Here is a 20,207-nt window from a genome sequence, read left to right on the forward strand (position 1 = left end):
ATGGATTGTGCTCCTTTGGGTCACTGTGAGATATGCTTTCAATCAGTCTTACAGCTCTTCACCCAACGTTCCTCAGTGTTGCAACATGATTTTTAAGTGTTGACAGCTGAACTAGACTCATTTTGTCTCATTAATGTCATGTATAGAGCTAATATGTTTGCCCTACTACTCAATATTCCCATTTATACATTCTAGGGTCATATTGGCCCCTTTAACAAGAGCATCACACATGGAACTTGTATTCAATTGCTTATCTGTTGTGACCTCTCAGGTAAACAGCCAAGAACAGCTTCCTGAATGTTCCCTCTATAAAAACTCCCATGGGATCCCCCTTCATTTGCAACTCCTCTTTGGAGACTTGTCATTTAACTGCCTCATAATCCATTTTAAAAGTGCCATATTGATTTTTACAGTGCTACCATTCAGAACAAACTGGATGGCAGAATGCAACCCCCAGCATCGCTCTGATCTTCCCAAGGACCTATTTCCATGGAGATGCATGCCCACAGCTCCTGGTTCCCTGCAGCAGCTCTGTGCTTGCCTGGCACTCAGGGAGCATGCAGCCACCCCAGCTCCTGTTTCTGGTGGAGGTCTGCTGCTGCTTCAAATCTATAATTGGAAGCACAGGAAATTGGAGCAAAAGCACCAGCCATGAGCTCTGAAACATCTAGAGAGGGTAAAAAGGATTTGCAGCTAATGCTTGCAGAGATGGCAGAGCTGTTACAGATGTGTTTAGATACCAATGCTTCTTGATGGTTTTCAGGGAATATTTTCAGACAATATCCTACTCTCAGGAGGTCCCAAACTGGCCCGTGGAGAAGTATCAGTCTGAAAATTCCATATAAATGCCCTGCTGCTAGTGCTTAAAACCACACTGTTTTTAGAATGGTTTTAATTTACCAGGGAGGGGAGTGTGACTGGTGACCCAAGAGAAATGCTGAAGGCTGAGGGTGGTCCTTGGTCCGACGTGTTTGGATAATATTCCAGACAATCTTGGTTTTCCTGTTGGTTGCCAAGTCCCTCATGGGACTGGCAGAACATTGTCCAAAAGGTTCATATTTTGAGATTAAGAGGCAGCTTGTTATGGGAGTAATAACATGGAGAAAGAGGGGAAGCATGAAGAAAGCCTAATTTCCCCTGCATAATACTGTGTGACTCTGGAAGTGGAGGAGGGCAGAAGAGATAATGCCTCAGGGTGAAACAAGCAGCTGCTGTCCCCAGGTGGAATTAGATAGCGGGAGCCCTGAATCCTGCAATTTCTCATGTTTCTGACAAAAGTTTTACCTGCCAAGAATTGCCAAAATCAGGCTGAGTCTGGGACCTAAGGGACATGGACAAAATCAGTCAGCATAACAGTACCCTCCATGGTCTGGATTAAAACTTAAACAGAGGCAGAAATAACCCCGCAATGTCCCCAAAGTACTAAAATTTCCTGCTGTAATGACGACAGGCAGGGGCTTATCTGGCTTTCCTGCATGTGGGAGTGTTTCTGTTGTGCAAATCCTTGCAGCTGCACTTTTCATGTGGGGCAACTGTTGCAGCTAAGTAAAATTGTTAAAATGAGTTAATCAGCTTAGTACAATGGTTTCCAATATTTTCCAAAAAACAATTTGCCTCCCACGTAGTCTGCTCTGTCCCATTTCACAGCACGGAGGAGAGCCAAAGCACCCCTCAGGCTGAGCATCCGGCGCTCAGCACCAGCCAGGCTCTCCCGCCTCGCCTGGGAAGCGCCGGGGCAGAGTGCTCAAGCTGAGACTTATGATGTGCCCTGAAGTGCTTCATTTCTCTGCAGTAAAACTCCCCAGTGAAGGGAAAGCAGTTTTCCTAATCTGCCCAGAGCTGCTGGTGGAGGCTGGAGGTGGCCACGCAGCTCCCTCAGCCTGCCCTCTGAATGGATGGCTGAAGCTCTCGGGGTTTCAGCCAGCTTGGCTGTGAAATGTTGCCTCTCCTCAGCTCATAACTGGGCTCAGTATCATATTTTGTTTGTTTTAACCCCTAATTGCAAGGCTTTTCTCTACCTATGCCTAATTTTCTGATGGTGCCCAGTAAAGACCAGATGAGAGCCTGGATGTAAGGAGCTGGGCTGACCTGGTGCTGCAGGGTGCCACCCATTTTGTGTTCTCAGGTGTCCCTGAGGTGTCCCTGCGTTTGTCACCGCACAGCACCGGACTGGTGGCTTTGGATGGGAAGGTGGGCCCAGTCCCTGCTGCCACCCCAGGCTCTGGCTCTGCATCTGAACTGGCCACTGCAGGGAATGTGTCCCAGTTTCTCAGCTGACAGCCGGAGGGATTGACTTAAATGAGCCGGGAATTAGTCATAGCTACATAGTAGCAGGTTTTTACCTGGAAGAGGTGGAAAATGCAGTAGCAGTTCCATTTGAAATGTAAAGTAATGGTAATTAACAGAGGTAACTCTTTGCTTTCCATTCAAGTCTTACCTGTAGGAAAATTGAACTGAGAAAGAGATCTTGGTAGACAACTTGGTCCTGTTGTACCACAGGGTCAGGATTGCTGAGGGATGCTTTTCAAAGCTATTCTCCATCCCTTTTAAGCAGCTGCTTCAACATCCCTGTTCCTAAAAAGGATTTTTTTTTTTTTTTGTTCCTAGAAAGTCTTCAGTGTGCATCCTTGCTGCTATTTTAGCCTGTTGTTCCATCATTGACATGGAGATGAGGTTGATCCCCGTGTCTCCCTAATGCAATAATTCAGTGTATTCCCCATGTGATGCTAATTACAGTAGAAGGCAAGAAATCATGTCAGGTGCAGAAAAGCAAGAAGGCAATGACAAGGCAGTGACACGAATGAGACAAAGGAGTGCATGAAAGAGGAGCAGACCTCAGACACACCAAGAGCAGGAGATGTGACACCTCACCCGTGGAAGTTCACTGCACACACAGATCAGCACCTGGGGCAGGGAGAGGCGGCGTGGGAGAAGCAGGAGCTGTGGATGGCATCTTCTTGTCTCCCAGATAAGGTGTTTCTTTTGCACCACAGTGCCCAGCCTGTTCAAGACAATCCAACTGGTAACACAGTCTTCTTGGAAGGCTTGCAGCTCCTCTGTTGACTTTCAAGGCTTAGCAGGGACAGGTAAATGCAGTTCCAGTTCTACAGCAGGGAGATGGGACATGAGGAGACGATGTGAGGGAACGTGTCCTCTCACAAGCCATAGGTCAGCAGCGGGACTGGGAATATCCTGTGTGTTTCTAGGGTGGGACTTCATTCTCTGGACTTCACTATGGACTCGGATATGTGCTCACATCAGAAGGCTTTGCTCAAAGGAGCACAGATCTGCTCAGCTAACACAATCTTAGTTCAAGAATGCAATTTTTGGACAGGGACAGGGCTTGAGCTAAATGGGTCCTAAGCTAAAACTTAAGGCATCATTCCAAGCAGCACAACTTGGGCCTGTAACTCCTGATAGATGCTCAGGGGAAGGTAAGCTTTGATGGATCCACAGGATGTACATGGGTATAACACAAAGTCATGCAAGTTTCATCAAGGACTGATTGTCACTGGAAGGAAAATGACTCAGGAAAAATGAACTGTACAATTGGTTGCTCTGTTGATGGCTTCTGACAAACTGTGCATAAAGAAACTGCAACCCCATCCCCAAGATGTGTAAGGCTAAACCCATACGGGCACAAATGGAAATGCCTTGTCCACAGCTCCAACTAATATTTTCTCTGTCACCAGGGAGAAATATTTCATGATCATGACAGCTGCTGTTTCATTATAAAGCAGATCTGGTTTAGGTGGCATATTGTTTATAATGGAAAAAATCCTAGTGTGCAGCACACAGAGCTGTAATAATATGGCACCACTGTAACCCCTAGGGAGACCCTGATGGTGAAAAGGGTATGTGACATAGCAACTTTTTCTTTACATGCATTATTGTTCTAATTTCCCTCAGCCCAAGAAGTAAAGATCTGTTCAAAAACAGAGCTTTCCCTGCTAACATAGTCTTCTCGCTGACAAGGTTTATGGAGTAAAAAGCTTTTTAAATATATAAACAGAATGTAGTAAATTGCAGTCCCATCATGAGATGTTAAAATAAAAAACATGATTTATGATTTTTTTGGATGACAAATTATCTTGACTTTGTCAGTTATAGCTTACACTGTATAATTTTGTTCTACTATTTTGTATTAATCCAGTGTTTTGTGTTTGACCAAAACATGTCATCAGTCTCTGCCTTACAAATGTGAGAATATTCAGAATTATGGCTGAAAAGAAAAAAACACATATATGGAAGAGCATAATATCATACTGGAATTTCATCATTTCAGCATTTTTGTGAAAGCTACCTAATCCATTGACTTTTAAATTGCTTGCATGCCATAAATACTGAGAATAAGTGGGGCGGGTGGGATGGAAGGGAAATGCCTCGCAGCATAAACAGCCTAGTACCTGCTTCTCTTGCAGTTTGGTCCCCTCAGAGGATGCTTCACTGCTGACAAGGGCATCCCCCAAGTCTTGAGAAATAAGGGCAGTGAAAGGAGAATTCTTCCTCCCTGTGTGCAGTGGCTGCTCACTGTTGCACTGCACTGAAGCACAGTCAGAGAGCTGGTCTGGATGCACACCCAAACCCTGCCCAGCAGAGCAGAGCCCTTTGCTCAGGTAACAGCTGTGCTGTGCTGTGCTGTGCTGCACTTAGGCAACCCTGCACCCGTGCAGCAGTCACTGCACAGAGCCAGGGACTGCCACTGGGGAGGGAGACTTGAGGGTGGGCACAAAGCTCTGCCCACCTTCAGGTGCTGGAAACAGCCTGAATGAGAATGCTCAGACTGTCAGGTGAAAGTTGTTGCTAGAAAAAACTCTGGGTATTTTTTCCCCTCCTGTTCATGATCTGGATCAACTTGATCTTATTTAAATCAAACAAAATACTTTTACTGTATAATAAAAATTCCATGTTTTAATACATTGCCATGCACAAATGAAGTCAAACAATGCAGAGTACAAAATTGTCAAATATACAAAATGATAAAGCAGATACCCAAAGCTTCCAGAGATCATGCCCAAAGATACCAAAAATTTGATATTGGTTTTAATTGTATTGTTTAAAAGAACTCCTCCCTCCCGCCCGGGCTTTATTTTTGTTGATTTTTGAAAACAGAAGGAAGTAAAGACTGAATATAAAAGCTGTAAGTTGGAATTAAGTGATGGCCACTTTGAATACTAAAAATTAGTTTGCATGATAAGTTCTGTTTTGGGAAAAAAGCACTGCTGTGCAGCTGAACACCGTGGATGCCTGGGGAAACGCAGTGTACATCAAACAAAAAGGCACACTTTTGTCTCATGCCACCTCATTTGGCTCCATCTTTAAAAAGTTCAGCCATAGATGTACTGGGAATAACAGTGTGTCACTTTATAAGCATTAGAGTGCTGGCATCTTCCTGGATTATCAACCAAGTTAACATTAAAAGGAGATCACTGGCTTAGAGTATTTCCTTAGTGAATCTAAACCAGAACTGAGTCCAAAGGCAGCAGGACCAGACACGACTTGCTGGCTTCAAGTGACTGTTTTGACCATGGCCAAGGGCTTGCAGTCAGCCTTTCTGCATGCAGCTGTCCTGCACCAGGTGACCAGATCTGCCAGGACCTTGATCCCAGCCTCCCTCTCCCTCCCTGCAGCTCATGTCCATCATCAGGGGCTGATGTGGGTGCACCAGCACAGCCTGGTATCTGACTCTGTCCATGGGCTGCTTTTTGGGAAACAGCCTTTGGAGACAACTCAGGTGCAACTGCAATTCCACCTGTTACCTGCCTGCTTTCCTCAGGGTCATGTTCAAACAACCTTAAATTCAACTCCCCAAAGCAGAGGACCCCAAATTTAGAGGACCCCAAATTTAGAGCCCCCTTTGCTGGTTGATGGTGTGCAGAGCCAGGCAGGTATCCCTCCCATCTTAACCAGACAGTGCAAAAGAAACAATAACTTCGAGGCAGGTCCAGGTAGCTGCAGTCCCTACAAGAAACTGAAAGCAAAGCCCAGCATGCCCCAAAGTACTGCCCTGCCACCTTCAGATTCTGCAACATCTGTGAGAAATTTAAAAATACACATCTTAGCCTTGCTAAGCATCCCTGCAGCTTAGTGCAAAGCAAAGGAGTCTTCTCCTCAGAGGACACATCCTCTTTGGGGAAATGCTGGTCATTCCCATCACCAGGGGATTGTCCAGTCCTGCCAGGAAATGTCTCCTGCCATGGCTGCAGGAGCTACTCAGCACAGACAGAACCCTGCTCTCTGCCTGTGGGCTGGCCCAGCACGGCTCCATTCCTCCCCTTGGCCAGTGGTGTTGGATTCAGGGGAGAAGGACGAGATGTGAGTCTCATGCTGAGATGCTCTGCAGAGGCTGGAAGCTCCCGTCCCTCTGTGCTTTTTCTACTGTCCCTTAATCTCTTCTGCCTTTCTCAGAAGTGCAGAGAAGGAGCCTCTTACATACAAGGGAAGCGGACAAAGTGCTAAAAGGACTCCAAACATTTATTTATCTATCTGCTCTTGAGACCAAAGCCTGGCTGGGTAAGGAAAAGCCTGGCTCAGTAAGGAAACTTCTTCCTGCCCTCTCAATACTGGAAAAAGCCCAACCAACTTAGCAAGTCTCCTAAGCATCTGATGGGACAATCTGAGGTTTTTCTCCTTCCCTGCACAGCTTCTTATTGCTTACATGCAGTTTTGCTGCAATACCAATCTCTCTGCTATAAAAAACCCCTGTGTTTTGCTATTTAATTTGGTGACTCATGATATTAAATAGATAAATTCAAGGCAAATGCTTAATAAAAGGAATGTGATTAGAGGTGTAACAACTACAGAGATTTTTTTTTTTTTCTGAGAAACTATTTAGATATATTTGGAATTAGTACCAGAAAGGAACTTTTCCTTCTTAGACTGAGCCCAGTCTGAGCCTGAGCTGTGGTAATGCTGTCAGTCCTACTCTTATGGTAGAAGCAGATGTTAGAGTCATGAGCCAGTTCAGCTTTGCCCCTGCCCAGCCATGCCTGTCACAGAACACTCTCCTCCAGAGCTTCAAGGTGTCCAATACCAATCTGCAGTAAGTATTGCTTTTATAGTTTGGCTTGTTTGTGTGAATTGTTTACCCTTTAGAGTGTATGTACATCCCAGTTTGTGCTTTCCCCAGCAGTTGATGAAGCACATGGAGATGACTCCAGTGGTTCACACTTGCCTTGTGCACATCAACAGTGGTTTTGTGAGATCTGAATCAGACACCAAGTACTCCTTTGCTTATTTCTGAAGTACCACATTCAAACCAGCCAAGGGTAACAAGACCCAATCTGGCAAAAACCCACTGCTGGGAGCAGCTGTCATTTCTCTGGGTAATCCCACTGATGTAATTTCACTTCCAGGGCTTTATTAACCAGCTCCAATGGGGCTCCTCATGAGAGCAGAAGTTTGCTGTCTTTGAAGCAGGGAACCTGTGTGCCGTGCCCAGCTGCACAGCAACACAATCACCCTCTCCATCAGCACTGCAGCTTCTCTGCCACTTGTTGCAGGCACAAAAATCTGCTTCTTGCCAAGCTGCTACCTCCTTAAGAGGCAAACCCACAGCTGTTATGCCTTGCTTTGACTACATCCACATGGCCCCATCATGTGCATGCAGCATTTTGACCCATGCAGCATTTTGTCCCAGGCTGCCATCAGTGAAAGGCTACAGACTCTTGGTATATCCAAGGGTTTTGTTGTCCTTCCTTGTCCAGTTCTCTTCCTTTAAGTATGTGCAGCAGAACCTTACAACTGCGAGCAGACCTAGTGATGCTCATACCAAATGCACAGCTTTCCACAGAAGCTGTTTAAATTAATACCATTTTGTGGGGGAGGAAAAAAAAAGGATATAAATCGCCCTGCCTTCCTGTAATGTTGGGAACTTCAGGATATTTTTAATTCAGAAGTTTACATCTGATGATCTAGTCTAATCCTTGCATAACACATGCCTAATAATTTCATCCAGTAATTGCTGCACCGAGCCTGGATTTCAGTTTGAGGTAGAGCTTATTGACTTAGAAAAATACTCTGCATACATTTAAAGACTTTATGTGATGGAGAACATACCAGGTAACTGAGTAAGTTGTCTCCACTGGTAATCATCCTCCCTGCTGAGTATTTGCACTTAATTTCTAGCCTAAATCAGTTTCCAACCAGCAGAGCACATCATTCCCTTTTCCTCTAAATAGAAGAGCTACCTGCCTTCAGACAGTACTTCCCTGCCCAGGTAGAAGATTGTGATTGCAGACGGAGATCAAGTCACCTCGTCAAATTACCTCTGATAAATTAATAGCTTGAGCTTCATTAGTTTGACACTATAATAAGACCTGTTTTCCTGCCCTTGAATGACACTGGGAACTATTGAAAAGAATCTTCCCAAGTTGTTGATACCTTTTTTGAAAGACTGACAGTGACCAAACAAACTGGAATGGCATCACTACGGCCAGGTCCGACATCCCAGATGGCAAAAGCATCTCTGGGGCTGATGCTGAACAGATAATTTATGACACTTTCACAGCCACTGTGTTATTGCAGACATACTCCCCATGCTACTACGTTGGACTTGTTGCCATCTCTCCTGGATTTTTAACTTTTCTGTCCTCCAGGTTGTTCTCCACTACTGACCTGCTCAGATCATTATTTATTGTGCCCCAGTTTTTGTCATCTCTGGCTGTTGCCAACAGTAATTTTCTCTTTTCCTGGGGGGTATATTGAAAATAGAGCAAACCTTGGGAGGAGCTCATCAGAAATAGTCTCAGTGAGGATAATTCATATTTACAGCTATTTTTTGTGATCAGCCTGTAATCCATTTTTAATCCATTAAATATGGGTGATATTGATTTTTCATTGTGCTATTTTGTTCTTTATCAGAATCAAATGCTCTATAGGAGGCTAAGTATAATATGCCAGCAGAGCTTCTTTTCTCAACAATCCTTTGATACCACAAAAATAATAGCAAGTTTATTTGGCATGATACAGTCCTATAAAACTAATATAGAGGATTTTATCAATTTTTAATTTTTAATCGCTCTAATGATTACACCATATCAACTTTTCCATGATTTTGCCTAAGACTGATAGGAAGCTTATGAATCTATAGTTTTCTGTATCAAACCACTCATTCTTTTGAATTATTGTGGGTCTGGTGTCATTTGAAGCTTCTTTTATGATTTCTGGTTCTAAGGAGTCCTAGGCAAAATTTTCCTTAATTTTTGGTTTCTGCTAATGGTTCTACAAATTTAAAGTTGTGTTTGGATAGTTACTGCTTAATATTACCTGTAATTATTGATGGAGTAGGAGGTATTACATTTTAATGTGTAATCTGACTCCCTCCTTCCAGTGCTTTCAAATACAAAACAAGACTAATTGTTGGGTTTCCAATGTAGTGTGAGCAATCTCTGTGCTGGGCCTGTCTAACATCACACTTCGCTTTGCTATGGGGGTATTTATTAGGATATATGTAAAGTCTTTGGTGTAACCAGCCCTAACCTATTTGCCACTGACTTCCCATACATTTTTGGCTTCCTTCATTAAGCATCTACTTTCCTTACTTGCTGATTTATCCTCATGAGCCTGCCTAATCACCCATACATTATGTTGGTGGATTTTTTTGCACTCCAGATTACTTTCCTGAATTTTACTATAAGAGGTTGCAGGTAATGCTGGTCATATTTCCCCTCACCCATCAATTTTAATTATACCAAAGGACCTTCTCTTTTTAAATTAAGATCTTATTGACAGCCTATATATACCAGGGTTAATTGCAGTCCTGCAGCAGAGCTGTTCAAGGAGACTCTGATGGCAGAGATGGTAACTGTTAAGTGGACCAGTGTGAAAGATGCAGGGTTTTACTTTGCTTTATTTTGAATAATGCAGATTTTTTGGCTTTGTGGCAGGTGGAGGGAGATTCATTTTAGTGATCACAAAAAAATGCCACCTTGATGGTGGCTCCTTGGCTGGCACTAATCAACACATCTCTGGAGCCTGAGATGGAGTAGTGCCACTGGAGGTCTGCCAGGGTCTGGCATGGGGTCTTCTGAAAATTCAGGGCAAACCCAGAATTTTGTCATTTTTAATGGTTTCATTTCCTCAATGACATTGCAGCTGCAGTTGAGTGACAACATTTACCCTAAGGAAGAGACGGGGACTGGTGGACTCAGGTACAGCACTGCCACACATCTGGACCAGCAAAACCAGAGCTCATGGAGCTTTTCCAAACTCCCCTCCCAGAAGGCTGCCTTTCCCTTAACAGAATAAATGGCAGGTGTTCAGGCACAGAAAGCCACCCAGATGAAAAAAAAACAAGGAACAAAACAGTGCAAAGGAAGATCTCAGCTACAGCATGCCCTCTGGGGTGGGCAATTCCTTCAGGTTTCCAGTGGAGGCCGTCTCATGGTGTGAAACACTCGGAATGGCTGAGTTGTGACAGGGGTTCCTAGAGGTGACCTGGGCACAGAGAAACCAGGTGAGCGTGGCAGCAGGGGGAGGCTCCGGGCTGGGAGGAAGGCTGCAGGTCTGGTCACAACCCTGCCTTGTCTCAGAGATAATAACTGGTGATCAATGCAACAGCAGCACAGCCTTGGAGAATTTATTTATCTGCACAGGCTGATAATGGCTGCTTTATGAAAATAGCATTAGTCTTCCACTCTTTTGCAGCAAACTAATGGCTCTGAGCATATTTAAATTCACTTCCTTTGCCGGAATAACTTATTTGCTCCCTTTCATGTTGACTTGGTCTTTGGCACTCTTGACATAAATGATTTATTGACTAGAGATAAAGCATTCTTTCCCCTGAACTGTTCCTGCGACCCAGGCAAAAGCGGATATGTCTGGTATTAATAAGGTGTTCAGCATAAAAAATGCAATAGACTTGATTGTCTGCACTCAACAGCCTTTCCGAGAACACAGAACCTGCCCCCATTCATAAGAACAAAAATCTCTCCCACATGTTTATTTATATTAAAAAGTTTTCAGAAGAATATGCTGGGATCCAGATAGTTGTTCAGGAGATGTAGAACAATTTCATAAATATCCCTGAGGAAGCATGGCCTACTTTGGGAGAATAACAGTGATTAAAAAAATCCAAACACAATGAATAGTTAAATACAAGCCAAAAAGTACAGTTATTTCCTTATGGCTCTGGCAGACAGTTACACACGTGAGAAGTGTCACGGGGCTCGGGGGAGCTATGCTTGCAGTTATCCACATGCATAGGCTGGCTGCAGGATGGAGACCTACACCAGCTTCAAGGGAGGTTTGTCCCATAGGCACCTACAGCAGACGTCTCTCCGAGTCTGGCTACTCAAGGGTCTGGACTTGATTTTCACATTTCTCAGGGCCTATAACACTGCTTTTCTAGGTCACCATAGCTAAAATCCTGGGAAGCTTTTAAAACAAACTGTTTTAACAGGATAAGTGCACACATCTAAATTCATGCCCATATACTGGAAGATGTTCAAAACTAACATTGATACAAAAAAGCTTCTAGTGGCTCTCTGCCTAACGCAACTTCTTCTCATACACCCTTTACAGATAACACTCTCTGATAAACTCTTCTTTTATCATTCAAGTTATTCTGGATTTTTTCACTGGGTAGTAAAATAAGAGAACTCCTACTGTAGAAGTATAGCATTCTCTTTTTAATTTAACATATCAATCAAAGTATTTTGGTTTTAATTGCTTTACCAACATGAAACTGATGTCAGTTGTCAGAGTGCTTTTTTAAAACCTGTAGCAGAAAGAGCTGTAAAATTTGCTGAAGCTTACAGTGGACCTGTGCCATGCACATGGCCAGCTCTATTGGTATCAGATTCCAACCTGCAACCCTATGAAAAGCTCTAAAAAGTGCAAATGTTGCAATTGGCAAAGATCCTTACATTTTAAGGAGAATTTTTACACCAATTAATTTGAAATTAGGGACCAGGATTTTCAGAAAGAGAATGTAGAAGCTTACTACTCTGTAATTCTTGGGAGCTCCATTTGAGAATCCATGGAAAGACCCAAACCGTTAAAAATCACTAGCAACTTCTGAAAATCTTCGTCACCAGTAAAAATATTTTGCTTTTGCACTGAGTACTATAGAAGTATCCACTATGCTGAATCTGAGATGGGTGGAGAGCTGAAACCTAAGCCCATAACCATCTAAAAAAAATTAAACCCTGAAGATAATTATCTGTTTGTTGTACAGGCACCTTCAGTGGTTGACCTTCCATTCTCTAGCAATAAACTGCACAATAATTTTCAAGAATTACAACAGAGGAGCTTCCTCCAGAAAGGTGCCTGTGACTTATTCTAACTGCACATTCTCTCCATCACTGCATCTTCACACAGCATTGTCTCACACAGAGCTTGGAATAAATGCTAACAGCAACTCTACTCTGTCAGGCTGGAGAGAATGACAGTCTTTAAGTACACCAAAAAGCTACCTTTGATTTTAAAGAAAGAAGGAACAAAGAGGTAAGCCCCCTCAGTATGTTGATGACATCAGTTCATTACAAAGAAGGTCCTGATGTAAGGGACAGACACTAATTCCACTGAGTCCCCATGGAAGAAACAGTACCACAGCCAGCTGTGATACAACCAGTGATGAGGTCAGCCATTCAGAGACTGAACAAAAAACAACGTTCAGATTGAATGCAACAGTCATGAGCCTGCTACAGTATATTGAAAGGCTTATTGGAACCATTTGCTTATTCCCAGTTCCTACCAAAATACTGTTTTGAGTAGAAAGTGGAAAAAGTTAATGAAGAAATCTGCCCTCTCCAAAGGGAGTGTCTTGCTCTTTAGAAGTATAGTCTTACACTTTACCTTTTTAGAGAGTTTGGTTTGGACTACAATTTCCCAGCCCTGCCCAAAACATAAGTGGTGGCCAGCATAAAGAACCTGAATTCTGCCAGTTTATTCTGGTTTTATTGCAGACCAAACCCAGGGTCACACACATGTCTGAGAAAGGCTCTCTCCCTTGCCTCTCCCTCGCTGAGTTAGACAACACACTGGCACACCAGCAACCTTTGATATTTGGTGGGTGAGAGGGAGAGCAGACACAGTATCCTACAGCTCGTTCCAACTACCCTGTTCCTGGCTACCTCTGTGACAGCTGTTCTCCCAGTCTTGATAAAAGAAGTCACATCTCTGCCACGTGCAAATCTATCTACACAACCTACTGTGAATCAGTGAAGGGATGCTAGTACTGGGCTTCAGTTTGGATGCAGTCTCAGCACAAACACTGAAACATATCCTCAGTATTTTAAAAAAGGACCATTATATATATATGGACTGTGCTAGTTCTGTGAGAAAAGCACATATGAAGTGCTGATATTGTTTAACAGAATACCATTAGACTGCAAAACTAACACATACAAGACGTTTACATTCCTATCAGGGTGTAATATTGTGAACATATCCACTGAGATTGGAGAATTGTTGTAAGTTTTTCCTAAACATCATGCCATCTGCATACATAATAAAAGAATCCAGTAGTTGCCATGCTAAAACAGGACTTCTAGTGAAGGGCATAGACAGTCCCCTAAAGGGAACTCAAAAGTTATGCACAGTGATGAAGACTGGAAAAAATTTTCCAGCTAAAGGTCTGTCAATGACCATTTTCAACAAATTAGATATTTTGGATATTTTGCACCACATATTTACTCCACAGCAAACCAGGTCTCCCCAGAATGTATCAGCTGAGTGGGCTGATTTTACTTCAAGTTTGTCTTCAATCCTCCATGGTCATCTTCTGGCAGCGCCATTTATTGTGTTTTTTTCATGAAGGAAAGTTCACTTTCATATCAAGTGGCAGGACAGCAGCTTTAGAGGCTGGAAATGTTTATGGAGAGCTCTCTGCTGGGGCTGTGAGAAACAAACCAGAAATCCAAAATCAGACTGTGAGTATAGAACAGAGCAAAGAAATTATAATGCATTTCAACTAACATTAAAAAAGTCAGGTTTGAGCTTAGTAAATGTACTCCTAGAATAGATATTGTGACCCTAGAACTTTTTTAATCAACTTTACTCACCAACCAAAACACTCTTAATCCATTCCTTAGATAAATATAAAGTGCAGACCAGCTATCACTTGCATGCTTTAACAAATCCTACTTGAATTTTATTGCCTCATGTGAAAGCACTGCTTATTCTTCCTGTAGTCTGAGTCCCAGAGAGCAGGGCTCTTCTGCTTGGTTAGATTTGCATTAACTACTGAGGGCTTGATAGCCAAAAGCTGGAAAGGCTCTGCCAAATGCCCAAGTAGTATTTGATGTTCCTGCACCCTTTCTGCTGGCCAAGATGGTAAGAACTGGCTATTGGTGCATAGAAAACAGCTCACCCACATCCTTCCCCCCTTCAGACCCCGTAAGATAATGAGGAGGTTGCAGAGTTTCCCTTTCCCAGCTAAGCAGCACAGCACACTCAGTGCTGGTGGCTGCTGTTCCATGCCTGAAGGCCCTGCAGAGGTGTTCAGCCATCACACCATCAAGAAGGGAATGTGGAGGTAACTTGTAACTTCTCCTCCCCTTCACCCAAACTCTTGTTTGAGAAGCACAGCAAAGGGACAAGAGGCAATGGACACAAGAAGCAACAAGAGATATTCCAGTTAGATGCAAGGAGAAAAATCTCCCAAGCGAGGGTGGTTACCTTTTGGACCAAGTTTCTGACCAGGCCGTGGGACCTCCACCTACACAGAAGTCTGCAGCTCAACCAGATGAGTCCCCACACAAACTGATGTGGCCCTGCTTTGAGAATAGTTTACTGGAACCATCTCCTGAAGCCTCTTCCAACCTAAATATTTTTAAGCTTGTGTGTTTTCTGAAGGGGATTTGTGCTCATTGTTCTGCCTTTCTGAACTGGAGATGAGTGCCTGTGCAGAGCTGCTCACACTGAAGCACGTTCAGTTGTTAATTCAATATATAGCACATACATGCTTGTAAACCCAACAGAGGCTCAAGCTTCTGAGGCTGAGGAGCCATGCAGAGACAAGTTCACAGTATTATTTAATGGAATCATAGAATCATCTAGGTTGGAAAAGACCTTTATGATCATTGAGTCAAAGTGTTAACCCAGCACTGCCAAGGCCACCACTAAAATGTTTTGGGATGCAGCTTTGTTCATCACACAGCCCTTACCCAGCACCTGCTTTATGGACCAGATCTCTGACCATGGCAGTGCTGGGATGGCACTCATCAGAATGGGCTTTGCACCCTTCCCAGCTGACATCCTGCTCAGTTCATGAGTGCATGTATCTGCATGTGTGGGAAGAGCTGCTCTCTTGGGGTTTTGGGGCTAAATTCCTAACAGGATACTGATGCTGCCAAGGCAGCATTCACATCATCTGAAACTCAGGCTGGCAGTGGATTCCTGCTTCTCACTCCTTCAAAATCATTCCTGATAGGATCTTCTCTGTGGAGTGTGGGCTGACTGGCTCTGCCAAGCTGTCACTTTGCCCATATTTGCCTCTACCAACCCCAAGCTCTTTTAGGGATGGACATGAAGGTCTGATTGAGCAGAGAAAGGATGGGATGATAAATCAGTAGGTATTGCACAAGACTAAAAAAACCACCCACTCCCTGCCATGAGCACTTGACCCCTGAGTGTAAATATGCCCTATGAAATATAGAAACATTAAAAACCAGTTTCCTTAATTATTTCCCTCCTTATGTGGGCATATTTAGGTGATTACAGTGCTATTCTTGATTTCTGTTTTTATAGCTGCTTTGCTTTTTTCCTTCAGGTCCTCCAGGGCAATGTTCCCAACACCACCTACCACACATCTCATCTACTACATGAGATGGCCACATCAGCAGTGGCCTGAGAAAGACTCACATTTTGGACCCAGCAACTGGTTTCACACCATGGAGGAACATACAGGAAGGTTCTGAGCCTTCAGCTGGTCTAGACAGAAAACTGACTGCATCCCCCAAGACAGAAAAGAAAGCAATGGTGACATAAGCAATTTTGAAGAAAAAGGTCAAACCTATGGGGAGATTTTAAAATGGGAGAGCAGCAAACAGGTACTTAATCTCAAAAGTATTTGATTTCAGGTGAATTAGAGGGTGTCTCCCATCTGGGTAGCATCAATGGAGACAAGCCTGTCTCACAAAGGCCTGTCTCTCTTTCTTTGAGCTCATCTGCTGCAAAGAAGGGAAAATTTCAAAAGCTCTCCCAAGCAATGAAAAATACCTTGCTTAGCCATAGAGCTGGAGGACTAAAATAAAATAGGCAAACTGGCTAATTATATCAGGTCAGGCCTCAGGACTGCAGTCATGCTGAAATTCCCAATCATCCCCATTGTCTCAGTCATTAGCTTGTACTTGTACTTAAATTTGAAATGAGCCAGCTGGCCCTTCAGACAGAAACCCATGAATGAGGAGAAATGGAACTGATGCCAACCTGAGCTCCATCCACATCACAGAGGGAGCACAACCACTCTGAGCCATGCAGAGGGTCTGGACACAACTGGTGACACCAAGCAAGCAGACAGCAGTAGCTCTGTCAAACTCTGCATTTAGAGCAAGCAAACTCAGGCTTTAGTGGTCATCCAGCCTGTTTCTTCTCACTTTGTCTTTTGAGGACAGAAGCATTTATTCTTCCTCATTATCTGCATCATTTTTTGTGCCCAGCTGAAGGCTCCTCTAAGGACCCTGGTTTTGTAACAGTACATAGCCAGTGTTTACTGAAAGTAAAGATCTTTATAAAAGGTATCACAAATGAGCAGTTGCCTTTGAAAACCCAGCCTGAGACAGAAAGCTCTGAAAACAAACACAGTCCTTTGCAGGGTGTGTATATGCTTACCAACACAACAGTGAACAGATCTAATCTCACATGACATTTTCAAGAAGCTGATGCAGAAAAACAACCATCATTTCAAAGCCAGAGATGTATTTCAGTTTTTGAGTATCTGTGCTGTGTGATTTTTGTCTGAGAAAGGGACATATTTTAGATTCATTTTAAACACATGTTAATTCAATTCAATCTAGAGGTATTACCTATTTGCCACATTTCCATAATTGAGGGATTCTGAAAAAGAAAACAAGCATCTATTATCTTTGCTAGGTTTACTCTCCTGGAACTAATTTTGTACTAAATTTCTAAAGTCAGCACATTTCAAACACCGGATTATAATGAAAAATGTCTATTTCCTTCTACCATCTATTCCTTGGAGTCTGTGAAAAACTGCATTCAGCTTCATTTAGAAATATTTTTTTCTGTGTTAGAAAGGACAGAGGTATCTCACTTCACGTGTCTCATGTCACTTGAGACATTTTAATGTATATTACTGTATATTACTGTGGACTTGTTGCATCTTGCTATTAACTAATTAGAGTTCATATAACTGTCAAATGATTGGGGCTGGGAGGGACCTTGAAGATCATCTGGTTCCAACTCCCGTGCCATGGGCAGGGAACCTTCCACTAGACCAGGTTACTCAGAGCCCCATCCAGCCTGGCCTTGGACACTGTCACAGAAGGGGCACCTACAGCTTTTCTGGGCAACCCATGCCAGGGCCTCACCCCCTCACAGTACAGAACATCTTCCTAAAACCTTACCTAAACCTGCTCTTTCAGTTTAAGGCTCCTTGTCCTGTCACACCATTGAGGAAAGTCCCTCTCTAGCCTCACTGTAGGTAATGGAAGGTGCTACAAGGTCTCCCTGGAGCCTCTTCTTTTCCAGGCTGAACAGCCCCAGCTCAGCCTGTCTTCATGGGAAGGTGTTTCAGCCCCATGATCAATTCAGTGATTCTGGACTCCTCTGAGCTCATTCCAACAGGTCCATGTCCTTCTTGTACTGGGGACTCCACAGCTGCACACAGTACTCCAGACATTGTGTGTGTCCAGCTCTGGGGCCCCCAACAGATACATTACCACTGAAGAGTTTTGGGCACTGATAAAAGAAAATGCCTGGCAACCCATTCATAGATTTACCCTTTTCTTTACTGTGCACTGAATTATTATTAACACTGAGGTGTGAGAGAATGAGGTGTCTCTGCAAGGCTCATGGAAGGTCATGTAAAAAGAAAGTACCTTCTTGGGGAGCTGCTGATCCCAGTCAGTCACCGTGGTGGAAGGAGAACTGGCAGGGGCTGGGAAGTGCTGCCATGGGGCAGCCTTGGCAGGGAGAGGAACCACTTACCCCTGTGGTTTACCAATGCAGTTGTACCTGCATTTGGTTTCACTCTATCACAGAGCCATCCCATTCCTGCTCTGGGTGGAGAACAGCACTGGTTCTTTTAACCTGCAGGTAAAGGCAGCTACTGCTGCACATCCTCGTTACGTAACAGGTCACTGATAACCAGAGTCAACAATGCCAGAGATCCAAGGTTGCCTCAAACAATTGCACGTGTGGAGCCAGCTGGAGCCAGCAGCCAGTGGGTGGCAAAGCACCACCCCAGCCTGCTCCATCCACCCACCGAGCCCTCCGAGCCCTCCTCTCACCCCAGCAGCTCCGGCTGCCAGTCAAGCCTCAGGGCCACAGCCCAGCAGCCTGTGTTAAACAGTGGCACATTAATCTAGGGACTGAATGCAACACCCAGCAGCTGAGAGAATACACACACGTGGATTCTTTTTGATAAAGCTGCCAATTTTGTTTTGATTCCCAACCAATCGTCTTGGTCCGACTTGCCTGGTTTTCTCCTCGTTACTAAAAACTCGTAGCTGATACAGTCTTGAAGGTAAATTAATATTGTTTGTAATATGCTATTGTCAAATGGTGGAAAAATACCAAGGGGGAAAGGAAGGAAGTCTCTTCATACTCTGATTTTTTAATTTGCTTGCCAAGCAAAAAACCAAGATTTTCATTTTGGAGTACCTTTGACAGGAAAAGAGGGTCTGTGAGCACAACACCTAGAGCATCTAACATAGTAATCCTAATCCCAAGTGTTTGATATTTTTTAATGAGTCCATGCAAAATAACTGTAAAAGCCAAAAATACATAGAATCAAATGTTGTCTTCCCTTTACACCTACTTTTTTAGGGGACAGTTAGGACATATTTGTAATTAACTGTAAAACCCAACCATGAAACGACATTTTTTGTAGAAATGATCAGGGACATTGAAGTATCATCACAAGACTCCAACAGCAGAGTCCTTAAAACAAACAGCAGCTGACATATTAATTGCTATTTCTGCAAGGATAAATTCAAGGTTTCTTTTTCTTCTTCTGGACAACTTGCTCCCACAAGCAGGTACTCTTAATCCTCCTGGATAGAGCTTTAATATCTGTTGATACCATCACCACAAATACGCTCATGAATAAATATTCCCACATGAGATCTAGGGAAGAGAATGACATTACAAGCAATAAACTCCTTGGTGTTATTTATGTACTGCTACACTGCTCACTGAGTGTCCCAGGCCCAGACAAGGGCTTGGAGGGGGCAGCTGGAACACAGCCTGGCACATGCATGGGCATGGTGAGTGCGTGGGCATGTGGGATCCTGGCTCACTCCCAGATGTGCTGTCCAGATCAACAGCACATCTCATCCCAAGGAAGGCTTCAGGGTGCCTTCCAAAGCAGTTTAGAGAGGATGCTCAGAGTTTCAAGACAGATGATGAACATTCAACAAGGTCAGGCAAATCCCATCCTCTGTGTTCTCTCTCAAGAGATAACTCCCTTCCTGCCTGTGAGGCTGGGCTCTCCAGCCTGCATCGGGCAATTCTGAGATGAAACATTTCTGGGAGAATGGATGTCATGGCAGATGCTCTCAGCAGGTAACCTTCTGAAAAGACAATTAGTCAGAGGTTATTGCAGCTGCTCAGTGGAGCACAGTTGGTTCACACAGAACGGGTTGAAAATGTAGTTGTCCAAAATGTGTTTTGCTAAGCTATTCAAAGCCATCAAATAGTCAGATTAGCCAAGAGTCTCTTTATGAGTCACACACAACCCCAGCTTCCTTACCAAAGCAAATCTCAGCAACTTTACTGGGTTAAACAAAACCAGGACACACGTTGATTCTATGTACAGATGATTTATGCAGGAATTTCAGTTCTTTGCCCTTTCCTTCAAAAATCAGAGTTCTTGGTGGACAACTCTCTAAAATGCTTGAGCTCACACTCTAGCCTTGTTTTGAAAAATATCTTAAAAGACTTTTACATCTTCTGAACTTGATTTTACAGAGTAATCTAAAAACCTCAGGACAAAAATCTGTCCCTAGAAATTATGTCCTTTCTATGCCTGTGCCTAACTAGCTTGTGCAAATTTCCCAAGCTTAGAAGTTTGGTTCAAA

General features: G+C 43.6%; 1 protein-coding gene across 5 annotated transcripts in view; it reads right to left on the reverse strand.

The window, feature by feature from the left end:
- Positions 1 to 4,883: 4,883 nt before the first annotated feature.
- Positions 4,884 to 20,207, reverse strand: part of SAMD12 (sterile alpha motif domain containing 12) — a 176,517-nt gene continuing 161,193 nt past the window's right edge. For all 5 annotated transcript variants that reach the window (XM_064395393.1, XM_064395412.1, XM_064395375.1 and 2 more), the window contains one exon: positions 4,884 to 13,839. Coding sequence is in view for 1 of the 5 variants with exons in the window: in XM_064395403.1 (XP_064251473.1) it covers positions 13,817 to 13,839 (23 nt within the window). In the remaining 4 variants the exon portion in view is untranslated. The remainder of the gene's footprint in view (positions 13,840 to 20,207) is intronic.

This window comes from Passer domesticus, chromosome 1, assembly GCF_036417665.1.
Source record: "Passer domesticus isolate bPasDom1 chromosome 1, bPasDom1.hap1, whole genome shotgun sequence".
NCBI lineage: Eukaryota > Metazoa > Chordata > Aves > Passeriformes > Passeridae > Passer > Passer domesticus.